Source organism: Aplysia californica, unplaced genomic scaffold (assembly GCF_000002075.1).
Source record: "Aplysia californica isolate F4 #8 unplaced genomic scaffold, AplCal3.0 scaffold00489, whole genome shotgun sequence".
Taxonomy (NCBI): domain Eukaryota; kingdom Metazoa; phylum Mollusca; class Gastropoda; order Aplysiida; family Aplysiidae; genus Aplysia; species Aplysia californica.
This window is the reverse complement of record NW_004797759.1, coordinates 346,038-363,523: the sequence shown is the minus strand read 5'-3', so window position 1 is coordinate 363,523 and position 17,486 is coordinate 346,038. Positions and strand designations below refer to the sequence as shown.

At 38.1% G+C, this 17,486-nt stretch overlaps 1 protein-coding gene across 1 annotated transcript in view; it reads right to left on the bottom strand.

Moving 5' to 3' along the window:
- LOC101845641 (MAM and LDL-receptor class A domain-containing protein 1) overlaps positions 1-17,486 on the bottom strand; it is a 108,782-nt gene that overhangs the window by 74,126 nt on the left and 17,170 nt on the right. The window contains exons 9-21 of the mRNA XM_035971722.1: positions 16,988-17,102; positions 15,630-15,783; positions 13,739-13,823; positions 12,413-12,562; positions 11,198-11,451; positions 10,045-10,135; positions 8,100-8,240; positions 7,237-7,339; positions 6,239-6,401; positions 5,182-5,356; positions 3,858-4,013; positions 2,443-2,536; positions 1,513-1,571 (exon numbers count right to left, since the gene is read on the bottom strand). Of these exons, the coding sequence (XP_035827615.1) occupies positions 1,513-1,571; positions 2,443-2,536; positions 3,858-4,013; positions 5,182-5,356; positions 6,239-6,401; positions 7,237-7,339; positions 8,100-8,240; positions 10,045-10,135; positions 11,198-11,451; positions 12,413-12,562; positions 13,739-13,823; positions 15,630-15,783; positions 16,988-17,102 (1,740 nt within the window). The remainder of the gene's footprint in view (positions 1-1,512; positions 1,572-2,442; positions 2,537-3,857; positions 4,014-5,181; positions 5,357-6,238; positions 6,402-7,236; positions 7,340-8,099; positions 8,241-10,044; positions 10,136-11,197; positions 11,452-12,412; positions 12,563-13,738; positions 13,824-15,629; positions 15,784-16,987; positions 17,103-17,486) is intronic.

The window sequence follows — 17,486 nt, the reverse complement described above, 5'->3', positions numbered from 1 at the left end:
GGGGGGAGAGGAGTGTTATTGAGAGCTATTTTCTTCGTGACACATGTTGTCCTAATTCTGCATTTAAGCTGAAATTAGCATAGATGATGAATGTTTGCCCCCAACCGTCATGGAAACTACCCATCGGGGGCTCCAGTGGCTAAGTGAGCAGTGAGTTCAGACTCCAGAAATGTTGAGCAAGTGTCTGTGACACAGAGTTTAAGTGGGTGGTCACTGGGGTGTGTCCTTGAGCAAGACACGATAGCCCTAGCTAAAAAAAACAGGGTGCTGCACAGTGGCGAACGGCAATGGCATGGTTGTGAAATTGTTCTGTATTGGTGTAATATTGTGCATTTATGTATGTATTTGTGTATGTATTTGTGTATGTATTTATGTACGTATGTATTTTTAGAACTGGCCATCCTACCACAATATGCCGAGGCCCAGGCAGTTGTCTCACTAACAAGGCAATCCCCAATGCCCGGATCGGACACGGGAATAACTTTACTTTTTATGTAAATTTATAATTATGTATTTATGTACGTATGTATGTATGTGCCATTGTAAACCAAATTGCCCTTCTATGATCAATAAAAATGCAATTTATCTTATTTATTTTACTCATGCTTTGTCTCAATTTTGAAGAAAAAAAGGGCGGAGCAGGGTGTTTTTGATTAAACAAAATGCACTAAATGGCCGATATAAAGTAGTTGTTTTATTCAAATTGAAACTTAGAACAAATGCCATTATGATGAGAAGAAGATTTGGAAAGGGTGAGAGGTGGAGGATGAAAGAAGAGTAGGGGGGGGGAGGGAGAGAAAGAGAGACAGAGAGAGAGACAGAGAGAGAGAGAGAGAAAGAGAGAGAGAGAAAGAGAGAGAGAGAGAGAGGGGGGGGGGCAAAGAGAAAGATGTTCCCTTTAATTAAATTAGATATTTATTGTTTTGCTTCAGGCTATAACAATTTTGTAAATTCAGTATGCAACAAAAATAGATAGGCATTCATTATTTTATCTTGTACATTCAGTTAGCAACAGAAATAGGTAGGCATTCATTTTATCACTGAACTTATAGCACATGAACTTCCTTGACAGACAGCTGGTAACATTGATGTTCTACAGACTTCAACATAAGTTAAGGACCACTTGCAAATTTGGCTAAAATTCCCCCCCGAGGATTTCTGTGCTGCACGTAGCAGTTTTGGCCCTTTAGAAGACATTGCAGTACGCATTGTTAACCCATTAACACTTTCAGAGCAAAAAAATGTAAAACATTCCTTGCGTCTTTTTTTCGTAACTTTAAAAATCAGGGCTGTCTGTCAAGGTGGTCCTTAACTTATGTTTAAGCCTGTACTTTCTCACTAGACAGATACCAAAAAAAAAGTATCAACATTCTTTAACGAACCAGGAGGAGAAGAATAAACTCCATATTATTTTCACCTGATATGACCCTGTTCCATTGATGTTCACAGATTCCTGGATCCATTTTCCGCCACTGGAACTACTTATCATTAATTGTGGTGATCCTAGGTTACTGCTTTGCTTGACATAAACATTCAGATCTCTGAAGTTGTAACTTGTCATATACCAAAACCTGTACATTTGAAGGAAAAAGAGGAAAACATTGATTTTAAAAAGGAACAAAAATTAAGAAACAGAATAATATCATTTAAATTGTTATCGTCTTATTTTTTCAAAATTTTCTTTGTCAGTTTGATAGCTAATACATTCCAAATTAGAAAATTTAGAGAAATGCAATAACAATACCAGCAAGGAGGAGGAGGAGGAGGAGGAGGAGGAGGAGGAGGAGGAGGAGGAAGATATCGAAGGGGGTGGAGCAACTAGAAAAAAAGAATAGGAGAAAAATCACATGGAGAGCATTGATAAGAGAGTATGGCCAGCCATTGGAAAAAAGAGAAGGAACAAAAAAAAAACTGAAAAAAAGGAATGTAAAAGAAACTGCATAATACATGAAGAAATAAGTAAATATGAGACACCATAACACATAACCAGAGCACAGTGACCTTTTCCTTGTCACATAAAAATATAAAACTGTACTCCTTCTCAACATACATCAGAGACTTTATGTTTGCAGAGTTCATTGTTCCCTGTTCAACTTGTGTCACTTTGACAAAAAATGAAAATGCCACTTTCTGGAGGATAAGAAGAAAGAGCAGGTGGAGAAGGAGAGTACGATCAAGATTATGAAGCATTCTCTTTTCTGACAGTTTTGCTGCAAATACAGTTGTAATTTCCAGTTGTGAAATGGGAACCTTTATTTTTCTGGTCAATGTAGATTTTAAAGCTTCTCTACAAATGAAATTCAGCAGAGGTTAAATTACAGCTCTCCATCATGAACATTTTTACTTATTATTATCCCAGTAAACTTAGACACAAATTCAAGCTCTTTCAGTTATCCTTAAGGACCTTCTAGCAAAAGACAACGGAAAACAGCATCAGCTTACCGAAGACAGAGGGCTCCTTTCAAATTCATGACAGGACTAATCAGTTGTTTATTGTTTGCAGCAGACTTGAATGAGTAATAGATATAATGTCCAGCTGAAAAAAAATCACATGAGAAAAAGACAGGTTTGAGATCATAAGTCATTAAAATTATCAGCAAGTAACTGTCATTTTTTGGCAACAACTCTAGAAAAAAATTTCTTTAGCTTTACTTATCATACCACAGAAAAGAAATACCGTAACTTGAAAGGGAGTTGACATCCATCTTAAATTTTCTTTGAACAGATCAATAAGTTTCTTTTAGTACCCAGCACATGTGAAACAAAATCATTATGGGCATAGCAAAAGAGAGATAAAGTTAAAAAAATGACTTACATTTTTTTTGTTTTAGTAAAAATTTTACAACACTTAGAACACAGTTTGGGTGCGGTGACAGAGCGTTAGTGCGCTCATCTCCGAAGCAGAAAGTCCGGGTTTGAGCCTCGGTTTGGACACTGATTTTTTTCGCCCCCTCCTGCCCACCCAGCAGTAATGGGTACCTGACTTCGAGTGGAGAAGTAAAGGCGGCGAGGAAAGGAACTGGCCACCCTACCACAATATTATGCTGAAGGCACAGGAAGTTGTCTCATTAACAAGGCAATCCCCAATGTCCAGATCGGATGCAGGAACAACTTTACTTTTAACAACACAGTAAAGTCATATAAATACCAGAGATTAGAGGTGTTACAAGAGAGTAACAAACATAAAAAAGAATGAGGAGAGATAAGGACAACTGATGTTTGAGAGGAAAGAAGGAGCAAGCCACACCACAGCACCCACCAGCCACCCACTGACTCACATTTGTTAGCCATTAGTCTTATGTCCTATAATGTAGACACAACAAAAGAAACTGGTTCAAGTTTTCTGTTTTAAAAAAACAACAAAAAACAGCAAAACAGAAACAAAACACATCAAACAGAGCAAAGGAGAAGTATCTTATTATTACACAATTTGAAGGCCGCATGGAAACCTTGAAAAGAGTAGTCACAGAGAAAGGTGTACAGAAAGACAAGGAATAATATCAACAGACTATCCCAGGATAAGGAAAGATAGAAAGTGTTTGCTCATGGCGCTATACCCTGACGCTATACCCTGACGCTATACCCTGACGCAGGATGAGAAAGGTAGTTAGTAATGATTATTGTGGAATAATGTACATTACATAACTCTTCTGTAATAACTGTTAGGTAACGTATCGGGATTTAGACAGTACCTTTCTTCTACTTAGTAGTCACTTTTCGGTTACAGTGTACTAGAAGACGAGAATAAAACAAAGAGCCTTTTCAGACGAGCGTTTCTTCACTCTCTCTATATCTGCTGTACCCACAAACCAAACAATATTACAATGATGATGATGACATGATTTGGATGAACTTACCACCAGAATTTTTTGTGTGATCGGTGCGCGCAACGGGGATGGTGCTCTTGACTGCACCGGCCGTTTGACCCCACAGCCATCCATCGGTAGTGCTCGCAGGGTAGTTCTGCCACGCACACTTGCTTGTTTCAAAGTCACAATCAAAAGAGGTGGCAGCTGTTCACGCCAAGAGGGGTGGGGAGGGAGAGAGGAAAAAAAACTCTTGTTATTGGGTTTGCATGATCTGACAAGGATTCTTTTTCTTTTGTGCTGAGACGAGACTACATATTATACCTTTGTCCTACAATCGACAACAAATTGACCTTGCAAAATCAAGTGAACAATATCATTAAAAAGGTAAATCAGAAGCTGTATTTTCTGAGGAAACTAAGGTCCTTCAATCTGAATCCACCCATCCTTCAAATATTCTACGCCTCCACAAAAGAAACTCTGATCAATTTTGGTATATCTAGCCAGGGTAGCAATTTGGGGTAACAGCGCATCATAAAAATAAACAAGTTCATCAAAAAGGCATCAAGAACAATTGGTTGAGACAAAAATAATTTTGATTGTTCGTACAAGACAAATGTTCTGAAAATTGAGGAAATTACACTTAGTGACAATAGCCAACCACACTGACACTAGAATTTCAATTAGGACTTGCTGTAATCAACCTACTTCAAAGAAAGCAAGAACAAACAAATATTGAAATCCATTCGTACCAACAGCAGTGAGGTTACTGAACACACAGGGCTACAAATGAAACAGAGAGAGAGAAAGAGAGAGGGGGGGAGAGAGGGGGGGAGAGAGGGGGGAGAGAGGGGGGAGGGGGGAGAGAGAGAGAGAGAGAGAGAGAGAGAGAGAGAGAGAGAGAGAGAGAGAGAAAGAGAGAGAGAGAGAAAGAGAGAGAGAGAGAGAGAAAGGGAGAGAGAGAAGAAGGGGGTAGAGAGAACAGAGAGAAAGAGGGGAAGGGGGAAAGTAGAGACCAGAGAGAGAGAGGCATAAGTGCAACTGACCTTTATAACAACCACTACCACTGCCATTGCGAATGACCAAAACAAATTTTTCCCTGAGAGATGAATAAAAATTGTCATAGAGATTATCATTAGAAGAGCCTACTGTTAACTACCCCTAAGAACTCACAAGTGAAAGAAGGAGGAGGAGGAGGAGGAGGAGGAGGAGGAGGAGAAGGAGAAGAAGAAGAAAAAGAAGAAGAGGAAGAAAAAGAAGAGGAAGAGGAAGAGGAAGAAGAAGAAGAAGGGCAATAACAACAACAACAACAACAACAACAACAACAACAACAACAACAACAACAACAATAACTACAACACAAAAGTATGCTTACATGAAGTGAATGTTGAAATAGGAGCAGTTGGTGCCGGTGTTGAGACCGGCGTAGTGCTACCTCCATTAGGATCTGCACTTGGAGGCAGTAGAGAGCATGTGCTTCGGTAATAGTTGATATCATCAATGGCAATATCACTTTGGTAGCTTCCTCCCATGGTTCCAATAAAGAGAAGCTTTAAAGACAAACAAAAAAGTATGGTATTTTTCCTTTATCAAAGCAATCCTCTTTTTCAAATTTCAAGTTGTTTTTTTTCACTTGTTTCTCTAAATTGCAAGGACATTCGTAAAACAATCCAGAGGTTGTAAAACATGCAACAAAAAATAGTCATTCGACAAAATTTTGAGAGAATGCCATTTCAAATACACTAGAGGGTTTTAAACAAACAATGAAAGACGCGAAAGCCAAATATTAGCCTGAATTGTTTAGTGTGAGACATTCTGAGACGAGTCAGTAAAAGAGACGAGAAAGCAAAAGTATCAAAATGCGTAAATGGTGGAAATCATATCGAAAATGTTGTTTGTAAATGTTTCAATTGAATAAAAATGCTGTTGAACATTTTACGTGTACCTCATGAAAATATGTGTCAAAATACAATGGAAGCAGGTGCTCCTCAATCTTTTGGCATGTGGAGTTATTGGTATAATCTTAAAGCTTGTTCATTTGTCTATCTTTTAATGTAAAAAAAACATTTAACCCATATAAAAGTTGAGATGTTTGCAATTGAAGGAGGTAGGGGTCAGAAGTAAAATAAGGTAGAAAATAGCCCCCAAAGATTGGTGACTTCCAAAGCTTGAGAGTCCTTGGACACTGAAAAATTTACATTTTTGTGCTTTTGATCAATGTTTTTTAAGAAAAATCAACACAAACAAGTGATTTTAAAAGAAGATAAAAGATGATGAGACAAAAAACAAAATTCGATAAAAATTGCTGAACCAGTCGTAAAAGGTTTCTTCAATTTCATCATTTTGATGAGCACCTGATTTCACCGTGATGCCTCGCATATGTTTTGTCTCTGTGTCCAAGACTTCAGAGACACTTTATTACGTTTCCTTACCTTGAACTCATCAGAAGATGTTATGGGTATAAAACCAACATTCCAGTCAGTACTGGGTAAATTTTGCCCCAACTTCCACAGTGTTCTTCCTGGAAGTTTTCCTCCAACGACGTAGTTCACCTGCAGGCTGCCGATGCTAGTGCCCTTCATGCTAAACCAGAATCTGAGAGAAGTCATTTACAATTACCAATCTGATATATCCACCGCAAAGAAACTCATGTTCTCAAACTTAAGCCTATACAAACATAGAACTGTACAGACAAACACAGAACGCACAAACAAACATAGAACTGTACACACAAACATAGATCATACAAGCAAACATAGAACTGTACACACAAACATAGACCGCACAAACAAACATAGAACTGTACAGACAAACACAGACTACACAAACAAACATAGAACTGTACACACAAACATAGACCACACAAACAAACATAGAACTGTACACACAAACACACACTACACAAACAAACATAGAACTATACACATAAACATAGACCGCACAAACAAACATAGAACTGTACACACAAACACACACTACACAAACAAACATAGAACTGTACACACAAACATAGATCAGACAAACAAACATAGAACTGTACAGACAAACATAGATCAGACAAACAAACATAAAACTGTACCAACAAACATAGATCATACAAACATAGAACTGTACACACAAACATAGACCGCACAAACAAAATATAAAACTGTACACACAAACATAGAACCATGAAGGCAACCATAGAAAAAGGGAAATTTGACTATCTTCGTTGCTATTGAAAGATAATAATGGAACTACACAGGCAAAGTATTGCAAAACCATTTATTTTATAAATGTTGAATGGATGTTAGCCCAAAAGGTATGAACCCAAAGACAGCTCAATAAATCTATGAAAAACAATTGTCGCAAGGTTGTAAAAACCAAGCAAATTAAAGAATAAGGAACATGTTTTTCTACAATAACAAACATACAATAAATGCAAACTTACTTAAAGCAGTAGGTGCTGACCCCTGTTGCTGGCAAAGTAGTACTCAGGAGGTATGCCTTGTCACCAGAGCCTTGGTTGCTTGCCTCAGTGTAAATGTATGAACCTGAAATTTTATGATGTATTAACAGATCAAACGCAACCATTTTCATCATGAAAATGTTTTTTTTTACACAATCAGAAAAAGATCCCGTCCAAGAGAGGTGAAGTAAAACATAAAAAGAGAGACACTTGTTTTAGTTGAGATGATAGCAATATCTTTTCACGCCCAAAAATTGATGAGCTCTTAATTCAACCACTCCAAGACACATTTATTTCTGCCTCTACTTGCATAACCAGTCAACACATGTCTTTTCCTAAGGGTTCCAAATACATGTTATAATGAGTAAGCTTCGACGATGGACCCCGCACCACAAACAGTAACTTTAGAGCATAGAATATGTCTAATTACTATCCTTTCTTTAAAGAGTAATAACTTCGATGAGATGTAAAAAATTTAGAATAAGTTACAACAAAAATGAAACCTTGTTCATATCTTTGAGAAATATTTTGACATTGTTGTATCAGGCATTATAACACAAAGGGACACAGGAGGAGAAGGAGGAGGAGGAGAACGAGAACGAGAACAAGAACGAGAACGAGAACGAGAACGAGTAGAAGAAGAAGAAGAAGAAGAAGAAGAAGAAGAAGAAGAAGAAGAAGAAGAAGAAGAAGAAGAAGAAGAAGAAGAAGAAGAAGAAAAATGAGGACAAGTATGAGGACAAGTATGAGGACAAGGACGAGAATGATGAGGTCAGTGATGACAGTGATGACAAAGATGAGAAGGACGAGAAGAGAAGTATGCGCTTCGGTGAAATCCAACTCACCATTAACGGTGCCCTTGGTATGGTCTACTGATGGCCCAGTCCCAGTAGAACTAGTTGGACCTTGATTGACTGTCCAGTCAAAGTTGTCGCTGTTCAGGTTTGACCAGCTGCATATTGTCTTCATTTCAAAATTGCATGCAGCTGAAGAAATGAAAAATTATTTCAGAATTTAAGCGAGGTGCAAAAAAGAGCTAAAAGTTCAAACAAAGACTTCTTTTAAGAACACGCATAGTTCAGGACATTGGCAGCAAACAATTTATTATCAAATACACAGGACAACCCCCAACTCAAATGATGAACTAAATTCCCTGAGTAGAAGAAAACAAGTCACGATCTTTCGCCTGCGAACGCAACACATCCCACTAAATTCCTACCTTAATAGGATTCCCAAGGATACTCCACCCAACTGCCTGTTGTGCGACTGCCAGGATAAAACAGTACCACACCACCTCTTTAAGTGCCCTGCACTTTGCGACCTGCGTAGCACCTACCTACCTGCCTCCCCAGACATCGGAGATACTCTATACAGCGACAAAGCACAGCTGATTAAAACCTGTAAATTCTTTGCCATATCGACAGACCAAAGGGCTAGAACCCAAATGGCCACTGGATCGGAAAAGTAAATAAAGTAATTTATTATAAAATAGGCCTATAGTATAGACCATATGCGGGAAGAAAGGCAGTGGCAATGGATTGGACATATTCTCAGGAAGTCAGGCAGCTGTATAATAACGAAAGTGTTGGATTGGAACCCAGAGGGTAAAAGATTTGGAGGAAGACCACGTGGAACCTGGAGAAGAGTTACAAAAATTGAAGTACGGAAAAGTGGGAAAATGGAATAACATCAAGAGGCTAGTCTCAGGAAGGGAAAGGTGGAAAGTGTTTGTTTGTGGCCAATATCTGGATCCAGGGTGAGAAAGGCAATGATGATTGTGATAGTATAAACCATATGGATAGAGAATTCAGAGTACAGATAATGACTAAAAACAAACAAATGGATTTTATACTGTAACTGTAACTGGTTTCTTGAAAAAGTTCAGCAGGCAGCAGGCAAAAAAAAAAAAACCATTGCTTATGCGTAATTAACTACATGAATATTTAATTCATAGCTGAAAATGTTGCAATAACTGCCTATCCGTGTCCTGAAGAATACATTTTTTTTAGCACTAGAAGAACTACATTGGCAATAGTTTTAGACCACTCCAAAAAACAAGTCGACAAACAACATCAGGATCCTATTGTTGTGTCCTCGGGAAAGGCAATTTACACAAATTTTGCTCACTTCACTCAAGTGGGAATGGGTATCTAGCTATAGACAGCAAAAGATCCTTGTCAATTTGTTAGTGTTTAAGCGCGAGCAATCTGCAAGTTGCACTCTATTCTTCCTAGGAAGCTGAGAATATTAACTGAGTCTTCTAGGGTCTGCTGGGGTAATAATAATTGTTGCGTACATAGAGCACGCTGTAAAGCATAGATATGTGCTTTATATAGAGGCTATTATTAGCTTTTAGCTTTAGTAGAGGTTTTACAGCGCTCGCAACTGCATAAGGTCATTTGAGCGCCAGAAGATTAAAAGTGTTACAAGAAAGTAACGAACATAAAAAAGAACAAGGGGAGAAAAGGACGATAGATGTTTGATAGGAAAGACGGAGCAAAACACATGAGCACCCACCAACGACCCACTATTATTATCTTTATTATCATTCCCATTTGTTAAAATTATAGTTATTATTATTTTATATTATTATTATTATCATTAGTATCATGATTATGAATATTATTTTTTGTTTGTTTTGTTTTTATTGTCATGATTATTATTATTTTTGTTATTATTATTTTGTTATAATATTTATTTATTTTTTTAATTTAAAAAATAAAAAATTATCCTAGTTCTACATTTAGAGCTTAACAACTTAAATTATAAATATAAAAATAAAAAACTTACGTGGCCTCTGGCATCTTGAGTTTGTCACAGAAATATCATCAACAGCGATGACCCCTTGACCTCTACTGCCTACTACTCCTTCAAAGATAATCTGTCAGAGACAAAAAAAAGAGCACAATATCAGTTAATAGTACAACCATTAACCAACAGTTTTGTTAAAAAGAATATTTCAGCCATCAAAGTACACCCATTATATCAACTGTTATATTGAATTTCCATATAAAAGAAAAAAAATGTTAATCTTAAGTCCATAAAAATTTTGCCTGTCCTATATTATAACTCATTATCTCCGGCAAGCCACTCAATATCGGTGCCATAAAGTTCTCTTCGAGGACAACCCCTCCTCTCCCCTCCCCCCACCCCCCCTCCCTACCCCTTCATTTAAAAAAAAAAAAATGAAACATACATATTGTATATCGGTATTCAAGAGTTATATCCTGAAATCCCTTTAAAGCTCAGCTCACAGCCTTGAAGCAAACTGTATGCAAGGTATTCAAGATTTTTAAAATTTTAATTAAAACAAGCAGAGGTATTCATCTAAACATAACTTAGGTCCTTGAGAGAGAGAGTTGAAGTTGCACCTTTCCCTTCAACAAAAACAACTTGTTTTTCTTGGATGAGCAGTCACCACCCCTTATTCAAAGAGTAAAGACAAAATACAGGCTTATTGTTGCTTAATTTTCTCACAATTTTCCTGGTTTAATTAGATTTTTTTAAAGACAACTTTGACTACTATTACATCATAAAATTGGCAACTCTGAAGACTTTTTAAAATTTCCCCAGACTACCATACAAATTTAAGAAACCGGATTCAAAGATTTCTTTCGATGCTAAGAGAAATATTGTTTTCTATAAGACAATATCATCTATCAGTCACCCCTGAACAGCCTGCATCTGGCTACCAACATGGGTTTACTGGACAGCAAGATGAAGAGAGAAAAGGTTTAAAACGCCAGACACAGAGAAGACATGAATTGTCATGCCAAGCAACATTTTTTAATCTGAATCTAGAAAACCTGTAAACAATCTAATCACCTAATTTTTAGGAGATGTTCATAAAGACAGACTAAGTGAAGTTTCAGCCTAGCCACCTTTGATAAGACTTGCTCTGAAATTATGATTTAGTGATTGTCAGACCAGAAAAGTGTCCTACCTTGGAAGTGTTAGTCAGCGCTTGTGAAATCTGAACCTTATTCCAGCCTGTGCCTTGGTCGCTTGAGCGGGACCAGATATCGTACGCAGATCCAGTTCCTTGTTTCTTCACATTGAGGGTGCCCGTATTATTACCTCTCAAGAAATAGTAGAACTCAATGCAAAAGTCACCAGATGCTTTCGGATTCACGGGTGAGGCATAAAGAGCATTGTTCCCTTGGCTCTTTCCAGAAGTGTCAATGTAAAGGTACTGACCTGTAAGGAGACAGCATCAAGCAATGCATTGGTAATCACAGATTGGAATCTGCAGTTCTAAACGGGATGTGGCCAAAACATCTGTCAAAAAAATATGTTTTTGTAGAATCAGTCAGTTTACTTTAACTAGAACCTTAGCCAGGGAGCTACATGCATACAACGCAGAGACAACCAATTACAACTCAGTATTTATGTAGGCAATGTAAAAATAGATACAGGCTGGTCCTAATTACAACATGAGAAAATTTCCCCCGAAACACCATTTCATCAGAATTCACCCAAATTTCCTTTTTGCAGTCTGCCACACACAGCTTCTACAGTGGGAAGTTTATCTCAGGTGAATGCCACCCAAGTCTTTGTACATCAATAAAACAGAACTAAATAGGAAGCAGAACAAAACATGTGTCACAACGTGGTGGAATCAAGCACTCATAAATTTTGGGGCATATGGAGTGATTGGTATCACTCTATCTTCAAAATAAGTCGAGATATTTTGGATTGAAGGAGGTGGGGGTCACCTGGTTTCAGAGATAAAATTAGCGAGAAAATGGCCACAAAATTTGGTGACATCCAAAGTTTGAGAGTCCTTGGAAACTGTAAATTTGCATTTTTTGTGCCTTTAATCAACATTTTTCAGATAATTCAAAACTGTAATGTGTTTTTACATGGACATAAACGGTGTTGAGCTAAAAAATTAAATTTCAATAAAAGTTGCCAAATTGAAAGGAAAGTGCTGTTTTCTCCAATTTCATTGTTTTGACGTACGCCTGAATTCATCATGATGTCTCACGGTGAGATTAACTTCCTAATGTAAGATTCCAGCATATGCCATTTTGATAAACGATGTTTTGACATAGTCTTCCACTGAACGCTCAAGATGTGAACTAAATCAACAGACATGAAGAGAAACATTGAATGAACAGAAGGACACTGAGGTGTGGCATGAGAGACATGAACTCACCACTGTTGGTCCCTGCGGTGTGGTCAGTAGAAGGCCCAGAGCTGACTGTAGCTGAGCCAGAATGAATCTGCCAGTCCATGGAGTCACCTTGCTGATTTTGATAAGCACATGGGATCTCAAATGTGCAGGACAAGCTTGTGACACCTACACCTTTGAGAAAAATTTCAAAAACTCCTTTCAATTCACTAATTAAAGTAAAATCACACTTGTGAAATGGTCAAATACACAATTAGATAATTTAAGAGGCGGGACCTCCAAGATTAACGTCCATTAGCCCTTTTGTGACACAGGTCAGTTCGTGCTTAACAAGGCACAGCTTTGGAACCTCTGAGACAATTAATAATAATAATAATAATAATAAATAGCATTTGTATAGCGCTTATCCCCGCTCAACAGCAGGCTCTATGCGCTTTACACTATATTATTACCCCAGCAGACCATAGAACACTCCAAAACATTCTCAGCTTCCCGGGAAGCATACAGTGCAAGCAGCTGATTAAGCGCTCAAACACTAACAAACTGATAAGATCTTTCACTGTCTATAGTCGGGTACCCATTCCCACCTGGGTGAAGTGAGGAAAATTCGTGTAAAGTGCCTTTCCCAAGGACACAACATCGGGTCCCTGACGGGATTCGAACCCACGACCTTACTGTTGCGAGTCCAAGAGCCTAACCACCAGGCCACCAACGCCACTTTTGAGTAGCGCTAGATTTAGTGGCTGGTCACCAATAATTAGACCTGGTTTGTAAATACTTCTATCTCTAGAAGGAATAGATTTCTCTCTACAGAAAAAATATAGCTGAAGGTGAATCTGCAATTAGTTTCAAGAAATGCATCTAACAGAAGCAGTATGCAGGTACAGCCTATGATGAACGGCAGTCATCATCATGGTCTTCCCACTTCGCAAGGCATGACAAACTTCATACGTCACAGAAGCATCTTGTCTCCTTCGCCGTAACAAAAAAAAAAATGACAAACCACATACATCACCTAGATCACAAAGGGGTTCAAACACACTGGAATTTAACATAAGCATAACAGGAGGAAAGAGGCAGGGTCCATTTAAAATACAAGGGGAAGATTTTAATACTTTGGAAGTTATGAAGTGCCAAGCTTTCATGCCAAGACTTCTCAAAATCACCCAAATGTAACCCTGCCTTTTTATCCCCTCGTAATCTACAAGTGTTTAGCATTATTTATTTTATCAATTTTTCTAGTTATTTTAGTACGTTTATGCACTAGACATCCCAGCAGAGCCACATTACCTCAGCGAGAAGGAGACAGTGTGGAAACCATGAATGAAACTTTCCGTTAAAATATTTTACCTGCACAATCTCCATCAGAGAGTTGAATGTCATCAATAGCAATATCTCCTGTAAAGGAAGTGCCTTGAGTTGCAGAGATCTCAAGCTGTTAAAGAGAAATCAGAAGGGCAGAAAAATAACCAAACTATTTAAATTTATACATAAAATGTGCACATAGAATACAAGAATTTTCAAAGTGAATTCATTTTCATAAAAACGACTTATAAGCCATATAATATACACTCTATCCTACTATAACAGCCACCTGCAGTAGACAATCATCAGTATAAACAACCACTCCCCATTCCCTCCCTTTTATAAATGTTTACATTATAATGACACTGTGTAAGATGTCTATCTGTTTAAAACAACAGTTTTTCTCCTTTATAATGAATGGCCGTTTTAGACAACTTCAACTGTGCATTTTATATATATATACAGTGGAGTCCACTTAAAATGAAATCTGTGGGACCACCAAATTATTTTTTATTTAGCCGAGTTTTCAGTTTAGAATGGCTGCTCAAATAGAAGTTTAAAAATTGGGGATTTTATTGTTCTTTACAATTTACCACTGTTTTTAGGTTAACTGCGTTTAGTTTAAGCGGACTCACTGATCAACGTTTATTTTTGGCCTCATTAACCCTCATGAAGCCCCCACCTTTTGGGAAAAGCTCATTCATAAATATATATGTACACACATGAGGAAATAACTATGTATGTGTGTGTGTGTTTGTGTGTGTGTGTGTGTGTGTGTGTGCATGTTTGTGTGTGTGTGTGTGTGTGTGTGTGTGTGTGTGTGTGTGTGTACATACCTTCATGCATGAGTGTGTGTGTGTATGTGTGTGCGTGTGTGTGTGTGTGTATACATACCTTCATGCATGAGTGTGTGTGTGTGTGTGTGTGTGTGTGTGTGTGTGTGTGTGTGAGTGTGCGTATGTGTGTGTGTACATACCTTCATGCATAAGTGTGTGTGTTTGTATGTGTTGGCGTGCGTGTGTGTGTGTGTGTGTGTGTGTTTTTTTGTTTTTTTTTGTAAAGGGTTTTATGGCGCTCGCAACTGCATAGGTCATATGAGCGCGCGGGACACTCCTAATATTTTCAGTTGGTAGGAAATTTTGAATTTTGCTCGGGTGGCAGCCGAAGCCTACTCTTATCGATTTTAGACCACCAAGGGATCTTTAACGTGCGCAACTTGCACACAGGCCCTCCGAGATTTTTCGCCCTTGTCCAAGAAGGCTACGTGTAGATCTTTCCTACCAGAAGATCAGGGGTGTGGCAGAAAGACAGCAGTTAGGAGGAACCAAGGAGTAGCAGTAGAAAGGCTGCAGAAAGAGTCAGGAGCCCAGAGGAGGGGGCAAAGGAGGTGAGGGGGTGGGGGCAGAAAGTGGAAATGAAAGCAGACAACAGAACATTGTTAGAGATCAGGAAAGGATGTGAAAGGAGACAATTTTAGAGAAGAAAATGTTTTGGTCGCTACCCGGAATCGAACCCGGGACCTTTGAATGAGAGGCCAACACCTAAACCTCTAGGCCACGAGAGCCCCCTGTGTGTGTGTGTGTGTGTGTGTGTGTGTGTGTGTGTGTGTGTGTGTGTGTGTGTGTGTGTGTGTGTGTGTGTGTGTGTGTGTGTGTGAGTGTGCGTGTGTGTGTGAGTGTATTTACCTTCTTGCATGAGTGTGTGTGTTTGTATGTGTTGGCGTGCGTGTGTGTGTGTGCGTGTGTGTGTGTGTGTGTGTGTGTGTGTGTGTGTGTGTGTGTGTGTGTGTGTGTGTGTGTGTGTGTGTGTGTGTGTGTGTGTGTGCGTGCACGTGTGTGAAGTGTGTGTGCGTGCGTGTGTGCATACGTGCATGCATGTGTGCCTGCGTGTTTGTGTGTGTGTTTAAATATAGTGAAAGTGTCAAAAAGGAACCAACCGTGAACTGTGTAGGAGCAGAATTATCCAGATCATATGTAATCTTTTTCCACCCAGGACCTTGGTTCCCATGCTTAACCCAAATTGTATTCCGTGAGCCAGATGACACGGTGGACACTTTAAGTTCATTCACCGAAGCTCCATACATAGAATACCTGTAACAAGATTAAGAAACCACAGATTAAGGTTAAATACTAAACGCAATATTACTGAGTCAATATACTGAAAGGGGACAAATACTATAGGCAATATCATTGAGAAAAAGGTAAAATACTCTACGACATATCTTTACAAGTCAGTGAAAATGGACAAATATTACAAGTGGAATACCATTAACAAATCATCAAAAATGGAGAATTATTACATGTAACATCATTAACAAATCATGAAAAATGGACAATATACGTAACCTCATCAACACAAACTGTAAAGGGACAAATATTACATGCAATATCGAGAACGAGGAAAAAAAGAAAAAAAAACGTGTAATATCATTAATAAGGAAACTAAAAAGGGACTAATCAGCTTGCAAAATCATTAACAAATGATTGTAAAGTGACAATTACTTTACATTACATAATTAAGAAAGCCTTGTAATGGAATAATGCTACAAAGTTTAGAAGAAGCTTCCTGTACATCTATAATTCTTCCAGCACTGTAAACCTTATTATGTTTGGGTCCTTACTTTTCTTTGTAAAAGGAAGAATGTAAATACATTTAAAAAAAGGTCGTTTCAAGTTTAGAAAACACAAAACATATAGACAGAATCAACAGCAAGAAAGGAAAGAAGGGGAACTTATTACTGGTGCCCTCAAACCATGCAGTCTAAATTCGAATTTTGATTGTTTCCCGTTTTTTCCAAAAATCCACAAAAGTTAACAAAATACTTTTGATAATTATTATACATTCTTGTATATTTCCATAAGGCTATAAATGTTCTCCTGTCTAGGTTATAAGGCATAAAAGAACAAGATTAAACACTGTCGACACAAGAGGGGGAAGGAAAAAACATGTGTAACGTACAAAATTGAAGACCTGAGAAAAACACCAAGGTCAAGTCACATTTAGTTGATTTCCGGAAAATGAGCCAAAAACCTAATTCGTGAAACACATTCAAGATGGTTCCGATCAGAGGGCTTAAAAAGACTTTTTATTGGACTTGACCTTGCTGTTGCATTTAGCCTTTGCATTTTTGGACAAGAATAACTGGACCTAGGAAGAGAATAGCGCTTTGCCAGTGCTACTAATAGATAGTCCTTTGTCGGATGACATGCAGATCTCTATTTTTAGGAAAATGTGACTTAACCTTGTTGTTGCTCTCAGGTCTTCAATTGTTTAGACAATCTCATTATTACATACCACATTGAGAAACACTTTGTTGAACCTGTAGGCCTTGAAATTTGTGCACTAGTTAAAACTGCTTTATCGCCATAGTTGTAAGAACTGGTTTCAATGTACATGTAATAGCCAAATCCTGCGGACAAATATATGAACAATATAATATCATTATCCAGACGCATTATCTAATCTGTGTCTAAAAAAAATTATTTTAAAAAAGAGGACCCATCTAAAGAGCAATAATTTGATCTTTTTGACATCTTTTTCAATAAACCGTCAAACAAACATCGTCAAATTTGTCAATATGAACACCCTTCTGTTTAACTCATTCGCTACGCTGAGCTGTGGGGGGGGGGGCGGCTAAAGTGCCGTCAGTACGCTAAGCCGCCCCCGGCGGCTCGAGAACCGACGTTCAATTTTAGCTTGGTTTCTATTCCAATCCACATATCCATGTTAAAATAAAGGTCACAATATAATGTTGAATTCAGGGTCAAGCGTTTCCATCGAAAATCGGAAGTTT